This window comes from Colias eurytheme, chromosome 18 (genome assembly GCF_061535395.1).
Source record: "Colias eurytheme isolate Ceu_HAF_F1 chromosome 18, ilColEury1 Martin Lab GWU primary, whole genome shotgun sequence".
NCBI classification, from domain to species: domain Eukaryota; kingdom Metazoa; phylum Arthropoda; class Insecta; order Lepidoptera; family Pieridae; genus Colias; species Colias eurytheme.
In genome coordinates this window covers 1019154-1044762 of record NC_142997.1, presented here as the reverse complement: position 1 = coordinate 1044762, position 25609 = coordinate 1019154, and the positions used below count along the sequence as shown (strand labels likewise).

The 25609-nt window shown below is 31.4% G+C and overlaps 1 protein-coding gene across 1 annotated transcript in view; it reads left to right on the top strand.

Annotated features, from left to right (window-relative positions):
- The window catches only part of LOC149900420 (cell adhesion molecule CEACAM5-like), a 76096-nt gene that overhangs the window by 17801 nt on the left and 32686 nt on the right, over positions 1–25609 (top strand). Inside the window, exon 2 of the mRNA XM_090112294.1 lies at positions 13905–14028. Within this exon, the coding sequence (XP_089968420.1) occupies positions 13905–14028 (124 nt within the window). The remainder of the gene's footprint in view (positions 1–13904; positions 14029–25609) is intronic.

Below are 25609 nucleotides of genomic sequence, written 5' to 3'. Positions count from 1 at the left end.
CTAGCGACTTTTGACAAGTCACCATTCCGATAAACCGTTAATTAGTATAATTGCTACTGGAGGGCCGAAAAACTTCGTCGAACTGATAATAATCTTTTGACTAATTGAAGTGAATTGTGATTAATATTTAAGTGTGACGTTTGGCAGTGTCCAAGAAATCAAATAAAGTTTATTTTTGATTGGTTTGAGTGCGAAATTAAAGCTTAGGCTATAAATTTTTATGGGATCTGATTCTAATCAATTTTTAGTTAATAGATACTTATTTTAAAGTTTATTGATATTTAATTCGTACTCTGTGCATTAAATAAAATAAATTATTTTACGAACTCAATGGTTTAATATCAGTATAATTAGAATTTTCAACAACTGTTTTCTGTTTGAACATAAAATATATAATTATGTACATAGTTTATATACAAAATGTTTCATTCATCATAATGCTTGTAACGCATAATATGAATTGATTCGAAATAACGTTAGTATAGTATTTGCCAACTGTTCACATAATAATTAATATACGATTGTAATAATATTGTTTAATGTACATTTATAATATAAATGTCCCTCTTATATGTTTAATAGCTTTATATATTGCCCGTTAATTAAATAGTAACAAATGAGAATATTAAATGAATTCATACTCACTCACACAAACACACACACAGAGAAAGTAAATGTTTGTACTATATCGAAATTTCATAGTCATTTTAAATAATTCTCACTTTTTAATTCATAACACAGAATTCATATTTGAATTGAATTTTTTAAAATGTAATCTGCATTTTTTACATGACCATTTTAATTTTAACTCTGAAAATTAAGTGTTTTACACCTTTCATAATGACTCGCAATTAAAATTGTAATCATGTTAATTAACAATAAGTAGGCCGAAATAAGTTCTAATTATAATATACTAGCTTTCTGCTCAGCTTTGCTTGTGTGCACACTTTTTAATGTGACATACATACATACAAGATATTTTAATCACATTATTCAAACCTTGTTTGGTTTTTAATGTGTAGGTTCCTTTTCCATGGTCAAGTCTATCCCTGATCCTAACTTTATCAAAACTGATTCAGTTGTTTATGTTTGAAAGCGTAACAGACAACGTATACGTAACGTTTTGTTTCTCTGCTTCCATGCTTAATACTTAGTTTAATTTTTCATTTTTTTATCCATAGACATTACTTAAATTAACAAAATTGTAATAACAATAACAATATTTGTTTTAAAACTCCAATTTGCTCATTTTCTTAAATAAATACATTTCCAAAACCGCTTATGAATCCCCAAATATTCAATGATAAAAACAGCTTATTACACTATGTACTCTGTCTACACTCGTGTACCTAATTCAAAACCTGGATCAAGTTCTCTAACTAAGTAAAATCTGAACCATCACTACGTTTCAATTTTAATTTTCAACTCTATCTTCAAATTTTATGATATAAAATCGCTCAGCAGATATAAATCGATGTAGAGCTACGAAGGACAGACGTGGCACGGAAATTACGGGAGCGTCTAGTGTTAGTTTATTCTGTAGGCCAAGTGAGGTTGCAAGTATGGATTTAAGGCTTTTCAGGTTTAAGATGAAACGTACGAATTGCAACGTATGAAATTATGTAATGTTCGTTTACAATTTTGTTTGAAATTGTTATTTTAGTTTTATTTCGTACTGTTATGATACGTTCGTTTAACATTGAATCTTTATTATGTGGTTTAGAATAGTTGGGCGCAAGAATGTGAGTTTAGCGCCTGATCTTTTAAAAGCGGGATCGGTAAGACTATTTAGTTTTTAGTGTAAATAGTGATTACCTAAATTCTTTCAATTTGTGTTATGTTTGGATGCTTTGTTTTAAATGGTGGGTATTTTATATGTTATGTTGTTTATGTTATATGTATGCCAAAATTATCCCTACTAATAATATTATAAATGCGAAAGTAACTCTGTCTGTCTGTCTGTCTGATACGCTTTCCCGCTTAAATCTCTCAACCGATTTTGATGAAATTTGGCACAGATAATCTTTAGACCCTGAGAAAGAACATAGGCTACCTTTAATTGCGAAATATGTAGTACCACGACCGAAGCCGGGGCGGACCGCTCGTTATTACATAAAGCTTTCGTGTTGAACATTGAGTCATATTTAAAGGTTATAAAGTCTCTAATATATTCCTGCTTTATTATCTCTCAAACCAAAGCTTCCTTATAATATTATTGCTACATATATTTCCTACTAAAAATAATATGAGTAAAGTACAAGGATAAATGTGGGTAGATTTAAATAAACATTTGTTGTACAAGCACAGCAACGTGCTACGTAGACGAATGTGTTCTTAGGGTATCGCCACACTAGCATAATTATTCGGAATACACGCTTTTCAATCATTCTTTAATGTATTAACTAATTTTAATTTGCATGCATATTTCAGGCTAATATAATATTAGGTATGCCTTTCTGATTCCCACAAATCATCATTTTTGTACCTTCTTTTCTGCACATAGTGTAGTGCATAAAATAATAATTATTTTGATTAGTTTTACCAGCGTTTAGAACGTGTCACTGACTTTGTTCCATCCAGTATATAATTATCTGTGATATCGCTTTAAAACTGCATTATAGTTTTGTTAGCTATGTATGCAAACAGCGTCATATTATCTTAAAGAGCAGCCACATGTGCAACCGTCCTTATAATATAGATTTGATTGTAGGTGCAATGTATTGCAATTTCCTACTTCAATGCCGACGCAGCTGCGCCTCGGTAAAGTGCTGGAGAATGTAACTACATATTATGTACAGTACGTTTATGCTAACACTTCTGTATTTGTTACATGAGACCTGTTCTTTGTGCCGAAATGTTACGTACCGAGATAATTCAGTTAACGATAAGTATAATCGAAATTAAGAGTGAACGGGTGCGTTCTAGGGAAGCGTGCTCAACCAAGATCTCGTCTGATGGTAAGCTGTGATGTGATCTATGATGGAGCGCGCTAAAGGTAACCGTTCACTCTTTTATCTCCGTAGGTATGTACTTGCTGGAGAATATATTTCGGCAAAAAGAACAGGTTTCATATAACAAATACATAAGTGTATAAGTTAGTAATTTATTAACCAAAAAGCTATAAGGGAGAGGGACAGGGCTATGTAGAATTATTATCTTTATACATTGAACCTTCACAGCGTAGATATAACAGATCAGCGCAAAAGTTTCCATTTATTTATTTAATCTTAAACTGGCAGACAGCCATGCGTAGTACTCAGATAAGTTGCCTATGTGCTAATCCAGAGTATACTTTATGTTGTTACACTTTGTGAATTATAATCTTGACAGCAAGTATTTCAAAACCTTTAGTATGTATGCACCTGGTTCTTCAGCGTGATATCTACTACGGGCATAGATTTGAAACCCATTATTTAAAAAAATACTTTGTTAGTAGCTTTGTGCATTACGTTACATAACAAGTGCACGAGCACAAATAATTTATGAGTAAATATGAAAATAATTACAATTTAATCCAACGATAGAATAATTGAGCCAAAAATTGGATGAGCCATTGCGAACGACCTTGGCGTCCCACATTCCGTACATACAAGCCCAATATATTAACATACATACATATCCCTGGTCCCAAATTGCGAAACAGGTCGAAACCTCATTAAATTAGAATTAATACCACAATACAGATTAATTTGTGCGCTAAAACGGTCAGACTGTTACGTTATGTAAATGGCTTATGTTGTTTAAGTGATAATGATGTTATTATTACATAACTAATTATGGTGTGGTTACTACTTTGTTAGAGAGTTAACCCATCATAAAATTTCGTATTCAGTTCCTTTTCGTTTGACTACAAAAAAGCTATCAGTTGAGTATTCGAAATAACTATTATTATAATGTATTTTTTGGTATCAGTCCACTCCTTATAGGTGCGATCCACATTTGACTTATCAATCCTGTGTATAGATAAAAGAAACAAAGAGCTAAATAAAATAGATAAGCACGTAACCTAATCAAACCAGAAGTTCAGAACCCCGTAACAATAAATCCAACTGAAACTTAAACCAAACTGAAGGCATCTAACAGGACAGCAAAATACATTGTGCGCATAACCACATTGTATACCGACCTAAACAATAGAACTCAAAACAATGTTGAAGCAAGACTTAACAATGAATCGATAGATTTCTACAGTGCTACATTGAAACGTCCTTAAGTAGCAAAAATGAGTGTCGTTGTATTGTTGGATGCAAATAGTCTGAGTACAATACTATCGAAGTTCGTAGAGCTAAGTAAATACGAGACTGGAATGGCTGCAAGTTTTTATTTATTGACGCTGCTACTTCGCGGCACAGACTGCGTTTGCTTGTCAGAGAAATCTCTTAAAGCACTTTGATAATCTGCTTTGAATGTTTGTCACGTTATAGTTTAAAAGCTGTTATTTTTTTTATTTGTAATGTTGTTCAAAAGAAATGTTTTTACAGTATTTTTATTCAAAGTTAACTTTGGTTAAATTTTGACCACAACATTTTTGGCAACGTGGTAGGTATCATCATTTACTAAGCTTTTATTTAACAAAGCTTTTTTAACAGCAATAAAAATATATTTTCATCATCTCCCATTCATACTCTGATATAAAAATCAAACACATCCTTCATTTTGCACCCCAGATGCATTTAAAACACGTCTAGAATATTACCATTCTGCACTGAAGACAATGCTATCGACGGAGCAACTTTGAATGCTATCTCGGTAAATGAACCTAGTTGGAGACCAGCCTTCTGTCCATGTAATTGTATTACTTGACAATTGGAATAATTTCTAGTCAGCACTTCTTTAAGGAAATCGCTGCTATTGATAGCACTCTCGTATAAAACTGCATTCAATGCTGGGGAAATATTTTGAATTGCTTATGCTTCTATGCGTTTGTGGATTTTATTTTACTGTTACTGTTATGTTTATTTTAGAAACTTCTTCTAGTGTGCTATTTTTATTGTGTTTTTCTTATGTCCTATTGAATTTCAGTCGTCTGGAACATTCACTTGAGTATATAGAATATAGATCGACTTCGTAACACAAATTCGATTCAAATTGAATCAATAAAACATTAAAAGAAACTTCAAAGGGACAATTTAAAGATCACTTATTATCCAGAGATCACAAAATATGTAAATTGTCTCACTTTGTTTCATAATACGGTAATCATCTTGATAAATTCATTGTCGAAAATGTCATGTATTAAAATTAACATGAATATTTCGTGTATTTAGTAAACGTTGAAGGCGTTTGTTTAAACAATTCCTATTTTAGTGCCATGCGTCCCGAGTAAACATAATTAAGTTGCATCTGTGACAAAGTTCCTACTAATTTTCTCCTTCAGAATTCTACAGGGACGGATTAATATTATTTTCATAATTTTAGGGCATAAGTTTTGGTCATTTTATGATCCAAGGCTAGTTACGACTTACACATCCATTAGAAATACAATGTGCACTACCTGATCATCATACCACAAACTACAATTGACAAGAAAAGGAATTTGTCAACAATACATGTCTATAATTTCCATAAAGTGGCAAACATGTCATATATAGGTACTACTGAAATGGAATCTCAAATAACATGAAAAGATAATATTATCATCCTGGTTTGCTCCTACAGCAAGTGAATTTTTTTTCTGAATGTAGTTCATTAGTACGACAAGGCATTAATGTTTTTAGTTTAGAGGTATACCAACTGCTGTTTGTAAAGTTAACAAAATATATTGAATGACACGTAAGTTACAATAAAAGAATTAAACCATTTAAACTTCATACACAAACTTTCACACACGTACTATTAACATACGGCCTCTTTTAACCATTGAAGGAGGCAATAACTTGCCATAGAGCATCTATCTAAAATCTAATCTATTGCCCTAGCGCCTCAAACTTGAATACAGCCCAACTATCTAGCGTAATGAGATAAACGGCAACGGACAGACAAGTTGACTGGCGGTTTATTAATTAGCAACCCTTCTGTTTTAGTGCGTATACAATGTCTTTATGTTTGAATTTCTAGTTTGTAAATTAGGACTGTAATTTCCCTGAGTGCTTATGTTGAATAATATCTAACTATCGTTGATCGAATCTTCTTCAAAACAGAAGTTTTTTATAACATACCAGCAAGTGCAGTTACGTAAACATCGGTCTAATTTGGGAAAGACAAGGAGACAGCAAATAAAATATAAAATATATTCAATTGTGTTATTATAAGTACTTTGGCATAATAAAAGTAGTTAAACGCTGCAATTTTATACTTTTCTACCTCTAACAAACAAGGCTGATTATATTCTAAGGATGAAGTTCGAAGGCAACGACATATAACCTTTGAAACATTAATTTAGTTCGTTACTGTATACATACGTAAAAATAGCTGATTGGATCTGTATAATATAAAAATGGTACATAGTTAGATTACAATGTGATAACATATTATTGTTTTTTTTTACCCGAGGACCATGCGAGTGATGCCACGTTTTCCAGCTAGTTTACCGCTAAAATAAGAGAAGAAGCGTTCATTTTATTAATATTTATTTCATCAACAATATATCAAGTAATTTATCAATCTACGCAGTCAGACTATTCGATTTTTACTTAAGTAGAATTGATTTATTCGACAACGTCGATATTATTTAGCCATTTCATGAAATACCGATTGACCTCGCCTTTGTTACAATACCTTTAGATTAATAGCATTCTAGGAACGCGTAATTTTACCCAATCTCCTGGGAAGCGCAGTTATTCTTTGCGTGTTAGGACTATTAATCACATATATCAGTAGAAATAGATTTTGGATGAGTTTAGTTTTTTGGAGATTAGGCAGTTTATCTGGTAGAAACAAAAGGGTTTTGGTTTATAGAATATTTAGTTGGCTCCTACATAAGAGCCTTAATATTTTAGTCAGTTGTTAAATTTGAAAAAATTTTTTCCCAGAAGTCAATAATTTCCTTAGTAATCGTATCATCATTTCAGGGCTATCTGTTTATTAAACTTAATATTAATATCGTATTATCATATTTTGGTAATGCGATACTGTAATAATAATGACCTGCTGTCCATTACAGTCTTTAATCATTTATTTAATGCGTCATTAAGTAATTCCAAAATTTATTATTCTGTATTCATGCTTTACTTTTGGAATATCAGACAGTCCATCATCCTCATAATGTGTATAAATTAGTAAATGTACGCAAGATACAAGTGCCTGAATTAAAATAATTATTATGAACAATGTTACGTAATGTTCTCTAAAATAATATATAATTATTATGTACAATGTGTGAAATATCAAGTGAAAATGTAGGTACAGAATACTGAATAGTAGCTAACGCTACTGTAGGTAAGCGAAAACATTATTTCAACTGTGAAAGAATCTGTTCTAGTACCGTACATTAAAATCGAAGAAAAATAAATAAGAACAAATTGTGACTCATGTTAACAATCCCTTGCAAAGGAAGCTGTTATGAAACATGATAAAAACAAAGCATTACAGAAGATCTCACAATTAACCAGAAATTGTACAAAGTATAAAAAGCAAGGAAAATACGTGTGTCAATAATATAGGAGTCTTTCGTACCTAAAGCGGGAGATCTCATACATATTCAATGTGTATTTATTCCCCCATTGGTTTGCTCATTAGTGATTATTTTCAACCGTTCGATTGAAGATTTATACGCGTCTATTACATATTATAATGTATATTTTTAAAGGAAATTGAATTTTCTTTCAAGAGTCACTTAAATTATCAAAAAACATTGGAATATAGGACGACTGATTAGCAACCCGACTCTCTCTAATTTAACTGCTATTTAGTTGGCTTTGAAATAAAGGCAATATGTCTGCTTATTGTAAATTGTTTTTTAAAACTCACTTGACTATTCAGGATAATCAAAAACAGTTCGAAAATAATACGACTTATGGCCCCTAACTAATTCAACTGCTATTTTGTTGGCATTAAAATAAAGGGAACATCTCTGCTAATTGTACGACATATTATCTAAAAAATTGCTGAATTCATTGGGAAAACTAACTGAAGAATCCATTTTTTAGTATGGGTTTTAATAGAAACTGTAAAGCCTTTCTTTTGCATTTTAATACATCAAAAGCAGCATGCAATTTTGTATAACCAGTATAATAATTTAATAACACGTCTCAATTTTTATAGTTGAGTTAATATTTTCTTGACCATAAGCTTCGTATTTTCGTCTACAGTACTTTAAAATATCCTCGTTCAGTTTTATTTGTGCTTCCTGTGAAGCTAGTGCTGTCATATTTTTAATAAAGGATTTATATTTCTACTTGCGTTATTCGTTAGTAATTATTTTTCATTGTATCGAAAATATTGTAGATATAAGGTTCTTATGATTTGAGATAAAGCAATTTGATGAAAACTTATGAAACACTGTTTGAGGAAAATTTGGTATTGTGAATTGTCACTTGATGTTATTAACGAAAAAGCTGACTATAACAAGAGTGGTAACAATTACTTATTAAATGAGGACCTAAAATCTTTCCATATGTTTTCAGTATATATGGATATTTTGTCGATTCTTTTCGGCATTAACGATCAACTTAAACTGTCGTATATTAAAAAAATATGAGGAAAACTCGTGATGAAAAATAAGTTTTATTGAACTTTTATTAAACCAGTTCACATTGAATACATATTCTTATGTCGTCTTATTAGGTTCTTTGGCATGCCCATTAAAGAGCTCTTATTCTTCTTATTTCAAGATTTGCACTAGTTTTTTATACATATTGGTCAACGAAAAATACTCCGCATTCATTCATCGCATTAACACGGCCCATTTTAATGCTCTTCCCACTTCAAGCGGCTTAACCACAAAGATTGGCCACGTCATATTCTGATGATGACTTATTAATAAGATAAGCCCAGAGGACAGTTGACGTCATCAGATCGATCGATGCCATACATATTCAAGCTGTGACACAATTAGCTCCATAGTTTTGAGTGCGACCACCAATTATATTTGCGGCTCGCTTTTTGCCAGTAATTTGAATTGTCGAGTGCTGCTTTCCCATTGGTGTTTAAATTAGAAATTTGCAGCGTTTGCGAGGTAGAGAAATTAAGGTATAGCAATTGCTCGTTAGGTTGTATTTTGGTTTTGGTAATTATATTTTAAATTATGGTCTGTTAGGATTATTTAGTATCAACTTTTCTTGCAATTTTAATGGATTCTAGGAAGAAGTAACTAGGTATCTTTTTTTGTAACTATCGTTAATCTGAAAAATAAATTCAACTATTTTCTTGTTTATCAATGTTCTCCTTTTTCAATATATTATTACATAATAATATACAAGATGATACTATGAAACATTCCTGTTACTGGTAATGCAAATAACGTAAGTATTATTTTTTCTTATACATCCCCAATGTACATTCAATTATATTAGATTGATCGATATTCTTTGTCCAACCAAACTATTTTTACGTTACAGATGAATAAGTAACAATAGATATCATTGCTACAGCAATAAATAATAAATACAGTTACCAATAAAAAATACAAAAGGTATTACAGGGCTTACGTATTAAAAAGGGACCTCTATTATTCCATTTGTACAAACCTCGTACCAAATAACATTGAGCTTTTTTTCGATGCGCGAAATGCTATAGCACTGCATACATTGCTGGTTTTATTACTGTCCAATAAATTTGATTGTATAGTGCAGTAGCAATGTACATCGCTTTAATAAATGTTATATCCATACAAGTCCAGTTATTAAGAGGGGATCAACTGCTTTCGATACGTCCACCATTTATTGTTAGCGGTGAATTCACGATTTACATACAAACCAGGCTAACTAATCTCTTGTATAGTGGATCTAGATCGGATTTTGTGTGAAAAATTACGTATTTCAAGTTTGTTACTGCATTGAACTGCGCTTGTATTGATTTTGTGTTCAGCTTTCAGTACGGTTTTGGAAGCAATTTAACATATTTTGCTTTATCTGTGCTAGGATGCAATTTTGAAATAGAAAGCAAACAAAATAGCAATTACTGGAATGAGTTTACATTTCTATTTGGAATGATGAATGACGAATAGAGAATAATATTTTGTTTTAGGGTTAATTTACATTTAATTAAATATTAGAAATTTTGTTATTATATCGAAAGAAATATCAAGCTAGATATCGACTTTTTAAGACTTTTATATTATGCCTGAAGTAATATTTATAACTTCACCAATTTTATTATAACCACTTATAAGAGACTTGCTTGTATGCAATTCCATTCATTATATTTGCATTGAATATAATGTATTTAATTGACATTGTTAAGTGTAACATCTTTGTAGAAGGTACGATGGGATTAACATCGTCCTTCTGGACAAAATCCCTAAATATAAAGAAAAAAAAAACCTTATTTTATTTAAAAATAAGGAACACTGACATCGGTATCACCACAAATTACTAAAGAGTTACTACGCAAGTATCAACTCTAATTTAAAAGCAGTTCTACGTAATGTATTAAACAAACACTGAATATCTCGGTTACATTTTTGCATGATTGTATCACACATGCCATGGTTAATGAACATCGCTTCAATGATTTAATTGTTCACCATAATGAAGCCCTAAGGGCTGAACCCACTGTGCGGTGTGATATCGAAGATAAAGGATAAGATATTAACATAGGTAATACTTGTATACTGTGATGTAGGTACGTAATCTTAAGTTGCTATTGTGTGAAGTAAAATGTCTTCTATATTTCAAGTGTTATTAAATAACAAAGCATTGTATAGTTGACTATTGCGATTTATTTACAACGCTTGCCTTTTAACATTTTTTAGGACATTTTGTCTGCCTCGTTTTTGAAATGTTTAAAAAAGATATAAACATGATTTACTTACATGTCTGTATAATAATTGGAAAATAACAATTAATTATCACGGTTTGAAAATGGAATACTTTAAATAATAAAAACATAATAAAAATCTTTATCAACAAAAAACATTTAACCATTATATCGTTAATGTGATAGCAATATCAGAAGATGTTTGTAGTAATACAATAAAATAAATAAAGGCCTTGTTAATAAAGCGTTCATTTATATCACCTCTATATCACTTCGCGCAGTGGGTAAGTATTCTAATAATTTTCTCTTACAAACCACAATTAATCGAGTCAATAAAACATGCTTGTATTTGAATAAGAATTATGATTGTCTCATTATTTCATTTAAAATGGGTCCAAGGTCTAAAACAATAATCAGAAAATATTCATAAATTAATAACTACATAATAATATGTCCATATTATAACGTACAATACAAAGTATTATTTTGATTATGTAATCGTATATTCTTCTATAATGTTTTTCAGATAAGTGATCAAAATGTAGGACTGATTTGCAAAGTCTGTGTTTACACAAAATGATATAATTTTTATGTTGTAATATTTCTAGTGCTGATTTAATTTTCGTAAAACATATTAAGGGTAAAAAGTCCGTCTCTATTTTTCCCGCAAGACAAATACCAAAAGCCATATGTTGCTCCATATAGGTAATAAAAGAACAGCATCCAAATAAAATAGCACAATGTGTGTAATAGTTTTGCTTCATTATTCACGTAAATGGGGGTAATTTGAAATAATCATATGGGCCTTCCTCACGAACGCCGCTTATATATCAGAAGTACGCAGAATACACAAACAACGCTAGTAATGGTAATATGTTTGGTATAAGTGAGAAGATAAGGAATTTTAATATTTAAGAGTGTAGGTTAAAAGATTTTTTTTTATGAGAAATTAAATGTACATCATAATTTGTATTTGATAGAGTTAAAAATTGATTAGCAAAGTGAAGAGGACTGCGTTTGTAAGATTCTTTATTACTGGCAGTGATTTTTACGAGATAATAAAATTGATAAGGAAATTAATAAGCATTGCTTCAACCATTAAAAACAACAACAATTGTGACAAGCTGGTGACAATAGACTTGTACTTAAGTATAAATGTAAAGTATAACCAACATGGAATAATCCCTAATTTACATAGTCTTTAATCGCTCTCTCTTATGACTCGTATAACATATTTGTTAAGTGCCATCTTCAATTTCAGTTAGTACTCATTAATGGGCAAAGATAGTTCCACGTCATTGTTTACAAGTTTGTCTTTCATTTATTAAATTCTTGACTACGACGTGTTTGAAAATGTATCGAATTACTTCAACGTATTGTAGAGATTCACTTACTGTTCCTTTTTCTCATACTGAGTACTGACATTGATCTCTTTATTGTATGTACTTAGCTTTATCAAAATATATTCTTAACTCTAGCTGCTCGTCCCGTTTCTGTCCGAGTAGATATTTTTTGCAAGTTTATCAGTTGTTATCATAATCAAATTGGAGATGACTCCAACAAACCGAAACTTATTAAAATCCGTTCAGCCGTTATTGAGTTATAAGTGGTAATATTATGTAATAAGATAATCAGATGAATGAATGATTTCACAAATTTCTAGAAAATACTGTACCATTTAGATAAAAAGGTTCTCAACACATAGAACATAACATAAAAACGTTAACAATTCCTGGACACTTCCCAAAAGGCCTCTAATCGGGTCAATACGAGCAATACAAAGGCCTAATTCTTCAAAGTTGTAAAGATCAAAGATCTCGTGTGAATCCTGTTACTCGCGACAAAAGCCTTAGAGGCGTCATTAAATTCAAGCTTTACTTGTATTGACCTGTGTTTGACATGGTCCAGTTAATAGCGCCAGTTACAGGATTGGATTTAAAGTAATGGTGTGAATAGATTCGACTTTTTGTTTAGTTGTGAACTACAAAATTAACAGAATAGGATCGAATATACAAGAAATAGTTCATTCATGATATATTCGATGATAATATGTTAATAATGCTTTATTTAATTTAATTACGCTTGATATAATTCCTAATTTAAGAAGACATGTTTTGTATCTTTTCATATTGAATTAAAAACACCATGATTTAAAATAAGCTTAAAACAATATGTCTTTTAGTTTATTTTTATTTCTGTTATAAAACTCATATTTCATATAATAAAAGCCGTTTTTTAATCACATTCACTAAATTCATACCACCAATTAAATAAACGAATATTTAATACCCACACGTCAGTGTTTGTGACTTCATATCTGTTTAGATAAAATTATTTTGATAAAATTTAACTGCCAAATAAATGACAATAATTGATTACACCAGGCGAGTACAGTAAACGAGGCTCTAATGCGACACTGCTTATGGACAATGGACACTTCCACGTGCTTGCGACGTCCTTACGCCTCTTGGCAGCCTTTACGATTTTAAATCTGCACTCGCGGAGATATTATTGTGATATATAAAGGAAAAAAACATTATATAAGAGTATTTTTAGACATCAAAGCTTTGAAAAGTGTTGTATAATATTTTGTGTATGATTTATGAAAATGTGAGGTGATATTTTTTTGTCATATTTCCAAATGCTACTTGATAAGAGTCATAATTTAATACAATAATCAGGACCTTCCTTGATAACGTTTTAGAACATTCGTAAATTAAGTTTTGTTTTATATTAAAATCTCATCATAATCATAAATCTCTCATTTATCTATGTTTATCTAAAAAGGTAATTTGGATGCGATATTAATTATTGTCCGAAATGTGACGTCTCTAATATCTAATAATAAATCAATTACAATTACAATTACAATTACAATTTATTACAATATACAATTAATATTCATGTAAAATTATATAAATAAAAAGGCTACCAAAACAATTTATACAAGCCAATGTTTCCCTAGCTAGGTTACTGGGCAACCTGTGTTTAGGAGAAACAGCTTGCCTTTAAAATAAATCTAGTGCTTATAGTCATTATTTTTTCAGATATAATCCAAGTGTGGTCCGCGCCAGGCGGGGAGACCCGCATGCCGTGTGATCTCGCAGCATCAGCTCGAGATGTCGCCATGATGATGTGGTTCAAAGATGGCGACAGGATGCCCATATATACGTAAGATTTTCTTAATTTATAATATAGTATACTTCTTTGAAGGTAAGTTTTTTTTCACATCGTATTGGAGCGATTTTATGGTATGATCTGTCCTGAGTATGTTGACTGAAAATCAGTATATATGTATTCTTTAACAGTAGGCGGTATATACAGAGTAGGTATAATACTGTACAATACTTCTATATTTGTGTATGTTTTAAACGTCGTGTTAATAATATCGTATTTGAAATACACACCAAAATCTACAATTATAATTTCTTTAAACACGTTACACGTGTTCTAATGTGTCAAAACACCTGACCTATCCCAATTGCGGGCATGTACAGTCGCGCACAAAAGCACCTAGCTATTTAATTACAACTCAAATCTATGTACTGTTGTGCAGATAACTAATTTGGTAACAGTTGCGAATAACACGGGGTCACGATAAATTATCGTGCGAGGCGTTGACACGCTCTGAACTATGTGTATATTCGTGTTGACAGTTTCATATCTTTATTAATTATCGTCAGGTATAGTCGAGAAGAAAAGGCATTACGGGTAATAAAATAATTTATAAGTTTAACTCGAGTTTTCCTTTGAGATAGGATTCCTGGAATTTAAAGATTAAACGACGTTCTTTCTATTTGTGCCGGAGAATATGATCCGTAGTAGAGAAATTAACAAATTATTTTGGATTTAGATACTTATTATTTTAGAACATTAGGTATCTATATTGATAATAATTCTTTAATTAAAGTGTCCTGATGTGCTTTCTTAATATAAATCTTTACCCGTTTACTGATTATATTATATACTAGCTACGCTCCGCAGTTTCACCCGCGTGGCTCCGCTTCTGTTGGTCTTAGCGTGATGATATGAAGCCTATATCATTCCTCGATAAATGGCCTATCAAACACCGAAAGAATTTTTCAAATCGGCCCAGTAGTTCTTTTGGTTAGCGCATTCAAACAAACAAACTCTTCAGCTTTATAATATTAGTATAGATTAATGATATCATTTCTCCATCCGACTGTACGCATACGATTGAGGAATCGAGCTGCAAAACGTCACAAAACAGGTAATTAATAACGAGGCGCGGATGTGTGACAGGATTTTGATGGATGAACAACTATCTTGGACATGTTGACTTTATTGACTAGTTTATGTTTGTGACTTTGCACGCATGTTATGATACCTACTGTTTATGATAAAATACACGTATTTTCATACAAGGTCCGTATTAATAAGTGTATATTTGCAAATCTATATTATAACTTTTGAAATTTTACCCTATTGTTATAATTGCATTCTAACTTAAATCTGACTATAAGGTAACGTTAGAATCAAGTCTTTTAACTCAATGAAAAATAATAATAAACCGAATGGTAGTTATTTTTTTCATCTAATTAACATACATGCTTATCATATACATATACATAATAATCCTATAATATTGCCCTTACTAGGGACATTTTATAATCATTAGCATCCCATTTAGTTCTCAACACAGGAACTAAGTTTAGTTTGTTCCTGTATTGAGACGATTGATTCGTGATCTTTATCCATCTATTTCTTTCTATGGACAAACTCCCCCCTCCTTTTACTCAATGACTAATAATTAAAACACATCTTGTTAACTTATGACGTCCATAACAATATACCGTAACGAGTGGCTCTATAAATCGTGCTTGAGCCTTTGTCCCAACCAAGACCATACGTATTCCAGTAAATACCTTTGTAATTAACTGTACCTGTCTCACTGTTGCTATCTGACTATGAATATAGTTCTAGATTGAACAGTCTAGGACTACGGTCTGGTAAATGTTCTGTGAAATTAGTAACGGGATTGGGTAAAATTGTAATTTTTTCTGTAATTAAGTCTTAGATCTGTCTATTTCTATACTTGAAGTAGGTTCTGGGTAGGTTCTGAGCAAAATTGCAGGCACATTATTTGACGTAAAAATTCCTAAAAATGTAATGTAAAATATTGGCGGTTGTTAAATAGTTTGACTTGAAAACAGCAGTTTAATAAGTAACAAATCCTATTGGATTGGGCCATAAACAAAGAAGAGAAGAAGTAAGAAAAAATAAATACAGGGCAAAATATTATACATACAGAATACAGATTTTATTGCCATCATCTCTACCACCATAACAATTTACAAAACAAATTCCCATGGAACGTCGCAATGAGCAATATTCGTTCAGATCACGTAACACCATCTCATAAAATTATCGATAACGTTCGCAAAACATTCAAAACACAATAAAAGATAAGTATATAGTTGTCGCGTAATTTAATTATGGTTATTTCTATGTTGGGGAAGTAATAGCCGTTAAGATTTCAATTTTCTTTATATAAGTGATACCATTTTACCTGCTTATAACTGTAGTAATGTTATTTAACTGTAGTAATGTTTAATAACAAGCTTCTACCAAAGTTAATGGAATTAAGTTGAATGACGTCATAAGCTGTCGAGTATGTATGAAAGGCACCTATTAGTTAAAAATTAAAAATACTTTACTCATGCGATTCTGCTTCAAGCAAATTAACAAGGCATTCACCAATTAAAAGGTTCTTAAATTTATTGATTATACAGTGTGTCCGGACATGACATACCGATATTTGAAGGGGCTATTCTACAGGTATTTTTATCGACAATTCAACCCCTCTACAGTCCCCTACCTCACCCCCTCAAAATGGCAAACCTATCAATTCGGATAGTGAATTTATGAAAAATGAGTAAATGAACTAGAGACTACTTAAATTTAATAGTCCCTAGTTTGTGTCAAATATTATTAATAAGTTAATAACAAACTAGGTACAACGATATTTAGCAGCATACCATATACTTACAAACACTATAGATGCAAAATCAAATATATCACTATAGTCTCTCAGGTAAAGGCTATTTATTAGGGTATCAAATTGGAACACAAGTTTGTTTGTTAATCTACTAAGTGCACCAACCTTTGTATTGCCTGCCACAATATATGAACGCATTTGGCAAACTACAACCGTAGGATATTTGGGTATTTCTTTCTTTAGTTTTGTTGGCGAATTCACTTTAAAAATACGTGTATCGATATTCAATTGAACAATAGTAACTTCCTATAACTACCTATATAATATTTCACTATGGAATTTTGTTTTTGTGTAAATAAATTAACTACTAGATATTTTAATATAGGTTTACTTTCGTATCGATAAAAGAAATAATACTACAAATCTATTCAAACAAATCTTTCACCAGCAGAAAGGTACATAATTCCTGAATGATAACTACATAATTTTTTTTGTCAAACCGGGTGTAGGCGGAACAAGCTAGAAAAATATAATTCACAAACAGACCCAGGCAACTTTACGATCCCCTAAAATAATATTCTTTCTGCTTTTACAATTTTTTTTTGACGTAATCAATATAAAATATCTACCACAACACGCACCCATCCCAAAAATGAAAATTTTCAACTCGGATATAATTTATCAAATCGATCCTTGTTTTCCGCGCTGAGCATTTCAAGCAAACTTTAAATAATAGATTTACAATTTTATCGGATATCTAATACTTATTTGTTTTGTAGATTTAAATAGAAATAAGCGAATGCACGGACGTTGCTGCTTAATGCCCTGGCCGGTCGCCAGGGCAACGAATCACGCAGGATCTTACGAATAAGCAGCTTCTATTGGCTTCTGCTACGTGTACTACTTAAACAATTTGCCAGTTTATTTATTTACGAGCTGAATATAGGTTTGGATTAATTCGTACTTTTATTCTTTACCAAAAAACGTAATTAGCAGACAATATATATGCACAATATGTTGTAATCTGCTGTGTGTAGACAATTAATCACAACCTTAGGGTCTCCAATAAAAGAGGACATTTCGTCATTAAAAGGCCACCACGGCATAAGGTGGCCCCATGGAAAACTTCTTAGAAGATACCTTAATAACAAAAAAAAACTTGGTCATATTGTAATATGACACGATCACGGACAGATAAGTAGGTATGTAAACGGCAGTTTTTGAGTTTTATTTTTAACAATATTATGTTGTAAACAATTTAATATTTTCTGTTATATTTTTTGAACAAACATCAGTATAGCTATTGAATACGATGTTTTTGATTGGATACAGACCCTTATGTGCGTGATGACGATCCCTTGGAAAATTTTATGTAAATATACTTTCACCAATTTGTAAATATTGTTTCCATACGTAGATATTGCACAATATAATATGTTGAATATTGATGCAATCATCGTGTTACCTATAAAAGTTTAAATAAAAAAACACACAATACACAGTTTTGTTCGAATACCAGTTTACAAAGTCATAAATGTTTTGAGTTAAAAAAATACATGCTATTGTCTTAATATATCCTTCATACTCTATCAATTCTTACATAAAGATTATAGATAAGTATATACAAAGTTACTTCTGTTTGTTGCCATTGTTCATTTTTCTTGGTAGATGCGAAATTCCGAATCAATGGTATATTTTTATTGATCTTTGTGACAACCACATAGTTTATCTTTTAGACAAGGTTATAAAAAATATACATTCATATGGAAAAAAGGAAAAACAGAGGGAAAAGGGAGCAAATGAATATTGAGTGGTCACCACCGCAGATGTTGAGTGGTCACCACCGCCCATAAAGCGGTGCTTTGCCGGCCTTTTATGGACAAATAAGCTAATATTTGCTCTTTATGTATTGCTAATAAATCCTTAGAATATATTATTGTAAGAACGCAATTAAGAATTCGCATTTAAATACTAAAAATACCAATACATAAATACTATTTACAAATAGCATTCTACATTTATGCGTTCGAGCTAAATGAATACTTCACTCTAAAACATTTCGAGCACTATTCAAATCTGTCCGTTTTCACTTAAACAAGCTTAATACACTTTCATAATAAAAAAGAAAAAAATAAACATTTTCTTAAGCTTAAATTTTATCGCAGTATAAAATTTCGTCTAATACTTTTATTGCCGTATTCAAGCAATTGTCAGCAGCCTGGGAACTCTGTGATAAAATGAAGAAATTAAGACGAATTGAATTTTAAATACAGGCCTGAAAACATTCTGTTCATTACCCCTACTAAAGATTTTCCTTTGGTTGCGGAAAAAAAGAACGAAATACGATTTTTTTCTTGGAAAAGACGAAGTATTATACAGATACAACTTGAGTTAAATAGCGTGTACATAGTATTATATGCCTCATGTTTCATTCAATAATCGTATTACAAGTGTATGTTGTATTATTATTATTGTGTTGATACCTCAATATTGAAACTAAACATAACACTTAGCAACTGTAAATATAACATTATATTTTTATATAATCATCATTACATCATTATTTTATGAACTTAAATAAAAAGTAAAAAGTCAAAGGGACTGCCAATGGAAAAAAAACTTACCTAATTGAGAATTTTAATATTAATACTTAATATTAGCATGTGCAGTGTGCACGCGAACCTATAATAATTATTATATTCCTTTAGCAGAAAGTGCTCAACACGGCTAAAGAACGCATCACTTCAATAATAATAGCAAAATTCACAATCGAAAAAAATGAGAACCCAGTGTCATTTTAATAAGAAAGATCATTTTAATAACTGTATCAACATTCAAAATCGAGAAAAGAATGAGTTTCCACAGTAAGGGCTTGGCAATTGTCCAAAAAGCGTTACGAAGGTACGCCAATACAGATGATAGCGCTGGCTGAAATGAATCCTGTGCCTTAATTACGGAAAGCTGAATAAACAAGTGAATTGTTCAAAATAATTGTTCTAGCTTGTTATACCTGCATGGGACTGATTAACTTAATTCACTTTTAGCGCTTTTTTAACGCTTTATTTGCAAAACAGTTAGAAAAACGAATACCTAAACACATTACGTATTTGTAAAAAGCGGCGTCATTGTTCTATAGTGATCTTTTCACAGAGTATAAAGTTTATAAAAAGGGCACTCTACTGCATCATTTTCTATTATACCTACGTAGTTTCTTTTAATTTATGTACCTACTCATTTCTTAGTGATTAATTTAATCAAGTATTTTTCCTTTCCTTAAAAAAATATGAAAAACACATTAAACTTATACATTTTTTAAAGCGACACACAATCACCTACTCAAAATTACACAAAAAAATGCATAACACATAAACAAAGTAAAGAGATTTCATATACACGTAAAAGATTTCAAAAACTAACTCTCAATGAAGAATCTGCTATAACTAAAAGAAAATGGCGGTCATAAAATAAAATGTACGCTCCACTATGACAGAAAATTAAGGCTCGTAGCAGGACTCAGTTTTACGACCTCAAGTCTGTTATTTATATTTCAATTACTCTATTTTCATACAATATTTCAATATGAGTGCGGTATGAAGTTTAAATATTTAAATGATGCTTGTGTTTTGAATGAACAGCCAGTGCTGTTAGATAGAAAACATTCACCACATTCACATAGTTACGCATATTGCGAACTCATAGCATTATATTTTTTTTACAAAAACATCATCATCTGTAGAAATTATGTGAAATTATGGGATGGTTTTGTAAAATAATAAAAATATAAGTATAGTACTATTTAACATTGTGTGCGTCCATAATGTACAGTGAAGTCTTAACAATATTTGCCTTTTAAATTAACATGCATCTATCCTACCACTTAAGGCTTTTGTCATCTTGGTGAGAGTATGAGTATGCGAGAGAGACGCAGGTAGATACATACATTTTGCATAAGTCTACGTTGCATGGCCACAAAGCAATTACGTAGTGTATTAATATCTTTCTTTAAAATTCCTAAAAAAAAAAGAAACTAAAATTAGACGGATTATCTGATAATATATGAACATGCCAGTTTTGCAGAGTTCTCACTATGTATTGAAGTAAGTATCTATACGTATATACCTAAGTAGTTTAAAATGTAAACTCTACCATCCTTTTATAGTATACCTTTTGCTCATAAAGGGATTGAATCCAATTAAATCACACATTAAAATTATAAAAAAAGTACTACCAAAAAAAAAAATAATAATTCAACACATATTACTATAATTAGGTACCCGTAAGAATATAGATATAGTTTTTTTCTCTAGTAGAGCTACATTAGCAGATCAGGCTTCTACAGTTACACAACTGACCACTCCAAACCAAACACTCAAAGAAATCACTAAACATAAATCAAGCATTAATTTTTAGTACCGTAAAATTGTCTAGCTCAGCACTCCCAGGCCCCACTTTATAGCCTAGAAGCGGCATTAAAACAGGTAACTTTATGACCCCTCCCGCCCTCTTTGAGGCATTATTGCAACCTTTGTCCGCAAATTGAACCACGACCGCATACAGCGATTTTAAATTACTTCTAACTTTAACGACAGAATCATTGTGAGATCCTATTATTTCCTTTCTAATAATATTGCTAGGAATTTATTTGAGTCGCATTGACGATTGAATTTTAAGTTTGATGTTGGTATTGGATAAATACTTTAATGAGCTCTTTAGTGTTTAGTAAGCTATGGGTTATTTTATTGGTAGGTTCATATATCATAGTGTCACGCATGAGTGTCACGTATTATACGAGTGTCGCTTATGAGTGTACAAATAAGTGTCACTTACACTATAGAATCTAGACTGCAGTATGAATAAATATGCACCTAATGATGAAGATTGTGCCGGTAATCTATATATATAAAACTCAAAGGTGATCTATCAACGCACAGCCCAAACCACTGGACGTATCGGGCTGAAATTTGGCATGCAGGTAGATGTTAGGACGTAGGCATCCGCTAAGAAAGAATTTCCCGAAATTCTTGCGGGAACGGGGAAACATGGATGCACGTATGCACGTACAAAGTCGTGGGAAGGCAAAAATTCTAAAAAAAAAAAAATATTCTCAACTCGCATTGCTAGTTGATCAGCGAAAAAATAATAGATGACGAAATAAAACCAAAGAAAGTAGAGGATAAAGGTCCCCATAAAATCCTTCTGTCTAGATTCTTAGATAATTTACATGTCAATATAAAATGAAAATTCCATTGTTTGCCAAATATCTATTGCATATAACTTGGCTAGTACCCAAGTAGCGGGCATAACAAAGGAGCATTAGGCTGTTTATACACGAGCGATGAAAACGTAAGTTATAATATAATATGTATAACGTGAGTTATAATATAACTGAGAAAAATAGCAGACTAAAAAACATTCATAAAGGTAATTGAAGTTTTTCTAACATATTATTATGAATTCTTTATCTGTAGTTACATTTTGTGTATTTAAGTACATGTATTTATTAATATCGAATTGTCAAAAGTGTTTCGTTGGATTAGAAAACGTAATAATGCAATGTGATATTGTGAATGTGACAAAAACTTATTCAAAAAGCAATAACAATAAACTATTTAAAATTATTAACGATTCTGTAAACACAAGTGTATAATTGTTTTAATGCATGAACGTTCAATCACCACACAAAATTCCATGATAACCCACCGCTCGTTCATCGCCCGCCTAATTAAAAGAGATTTAAGATGCATAAATGAATTTAAAACTTTGAAATAACTCGTCGAGACGACGGAATGACGAGCGTTTCATTTAAACAGTTCTATTTAAGATTCAAGTATATTAAACTTGAATGTCGCGAGATTTATATCTTGTAGCATGAATGGAAGCCGACTGATTCATGCAAACAGAGTTTAATTTCTTATCTGTACAAGCTGTTGACCTGGCTCCGTCTGGGTTAAACTGTGTGGTAAATTCGAAAATACAAATAGATCCATGTTAATTATTAATAAATTTTTAACTTATTTTTGCAAATGTTTAAAGAAATTGCATTCGCTCCTTTCCATTAAATTTAAAGCTGTCTTGCTGTCTAAACTAAAAAAAAAATTGAAAAAAAAAACATGCATACAGGCATTATCATGTAGACACATTTATCTGTAATTTTGAGACATACCAATTTTAAATAAATATTCAAAACAAAAATCACACTCTCTCACATCAATAATTTGATGCTATTAACTTCATCGAATACTCAAGTGCTAATAAATAATTTCTCTGAATGTTAATATGGAAATTGCTAGGTTTAAAACGTTCTAGTAATTTCTATGCTTCTGTGGCATGTATACAAGAGCCCTTAAGGGTGCATGTGCAAGGAAATATTTAAATTGACATTTAATTGATGAATAAAGCGGCACTAATTAGTAACCTGGGTAATTTCATAGCGAGTTATTGAATGTATTAAGAACTAAATAGTTTTACCGAGAACATCAAATGGCTTGCAATAAAATTTAACTGAGTTATTAATTTTAAAAATAAGGGCTAACGGTTAAAATTAAAAATAATTTTGTTTGCACATGTTTCGTTTCGAAACTTGTCAATTTTTTAACACAGGGGAATTCGATCACAAACAATATAAACTCATTTTCAAATCAAATGCGTCACATATTTCGATGTTCGATAACTGAAGAATTTGAAGTTATAAAAAGGAGTTGTCCGTATCATTTTGCACTGAAATAGGTTATATCTTCGCCCTATACATTTTATTTCGGCGAACATCTACTTCATTTACTTGCAGAACCAATACCTTCACATCCATATATCCGTATATTATCAAACCATATAAAATATACAATTCATTCGACCATTATCAAAATCCATTTCCCAAGTTTGCATACAATATTTATCACGCAAGGAAATGATGTATCTCTTAGAATAACAGTCGTTAGGCCCTGGCAGGGTTGCCACTGGACAGTCGCCAAATCTTCACGATGGGTAATGCTTCACCCGTGGCGATTTATCGAGCTGAGTGCACTAGACGACATTACTTGACTTTTTACAACCCTATGAATTGCGAATTGGCTGCGAGTATCTTAGCGTGTTAATTCGAAATCTTATTATTCATCTCATTGATCGTTATCATTCTCACTTATATTGGCTATTTTGGCTTTTCCAAAAATTAATTTTTAAGATATTATAGTCACAAATTCTTATAAGGTGCCTTTACTTTTACCACTTCAAGGTTGATCACGTATAAATATTTAAAAAATAGTATGTATTTTCTATATTTTGGTCAATAGAAAAGCGCTTGACTACGATCTTTTCTTATATAAAGCCAAGATCGCTTTCGATGAAAAGCTCTATCCAGACGGTCCGGATCACTCATCTATCATCACACCAATCGTTTCAAGTTATTATTTTATTATAATACCTAACATATAGCTTTTATTTTACAACAAACAAATAAGGACTACAACCATATTACGTTATCTCAATACATCAGTGCATAACTTTTGGTAAAGAAGTTTAAACAACCTCGAAGGACCAGTTCTTACTAGACGAAAACTTGCGACGAAATATTTGTATGCAGGCCGTGAATAACAAGCGAAACCGTTGAAGGAAGCTATAATGAATATAAAATGGCGTCTTTAAATAACAAACCAGAAGGTCTTGTTTACTTTGAATTATCATTTTCCGTTAAGAATTATATATTATTCTTGTATAATTACGCTGGTAATTACTTCTTCTATGATAATTTGTGTGATACGAAAATCTGGATGTTGTGTAAGAAAATATGTTTTCTAGGAAGATGTATAACTATTGTTTTTATGTGATATGGAATTCAATATGTTTGTTGTAGTAACAGAGATAAGTGTAGCTTATGTGTATCTTTGGCACCTTAAATTCCTGAAGAATTTTTTGACTAGAGCATTTCTGAAGAACTTCCTTTTTAAAAAATATTATGAATTTTCCCGGTGACAGTTTGATTGACGGTGGTATATACTAACATACCTACATAAAATATATGGTACTGTATATGACCACCAAACCACCTGATAACATCTAACTCTGGAAGGCACGTCAATACTATTTCGAACTTTACGTGGTCACCGTCCATAAACATTAGTGGTAAAGATATCTCTTTCAGTCCCTGGTTCAAATCATCTTTGAGTTAGTTAGTCGCTAATCTCTAGGCACTAATCTTAAGGTATAAAATTATTATACCTCAGAATCGTAATATTGCGTGACCCAATTAGTATCAAAGCCATCTAAACTGCCACTATAAAAATACTATGAATTTTAACTTTAAGAGTATTCTCGGGTACCACATAAAACGAGTTGTGACTCCGTTTACTACTTGCTTTTATCATCGCAAATTAAAAGAAAGATAACTTGAGTGGTGGAAAATTATGAGCAGTTTTAATGATACCGTTGTTTAACGGATATCTTTATCAGCATTAATTTATTTTATTTACTAAAGGCATTTAAAACTAAAAGTCATTTTTATCACACGTATTATTTGCTAAACATTATCTTAGGATATAATAAACATACTGACAGCTTTATATTGTATATTTTTTGAATAATATGACTGAAATATAACTGAATATAACAAAAATACATGTGGCACTCGGGGACTGCCGCGGTAAAGCTATTGCATGCTATGCCTTCAAGCCACACCTCCATGCCCGTCGGAGTGGGGAGCGTGAGGTTATTTTAGTTAAGGAATTTCTGGATTCGGTCCCCGCGCTCAAGGCCCGCGATAGAAGCTGTGCAATAGCTTAAAAATGTTAGGTAATGATTCCA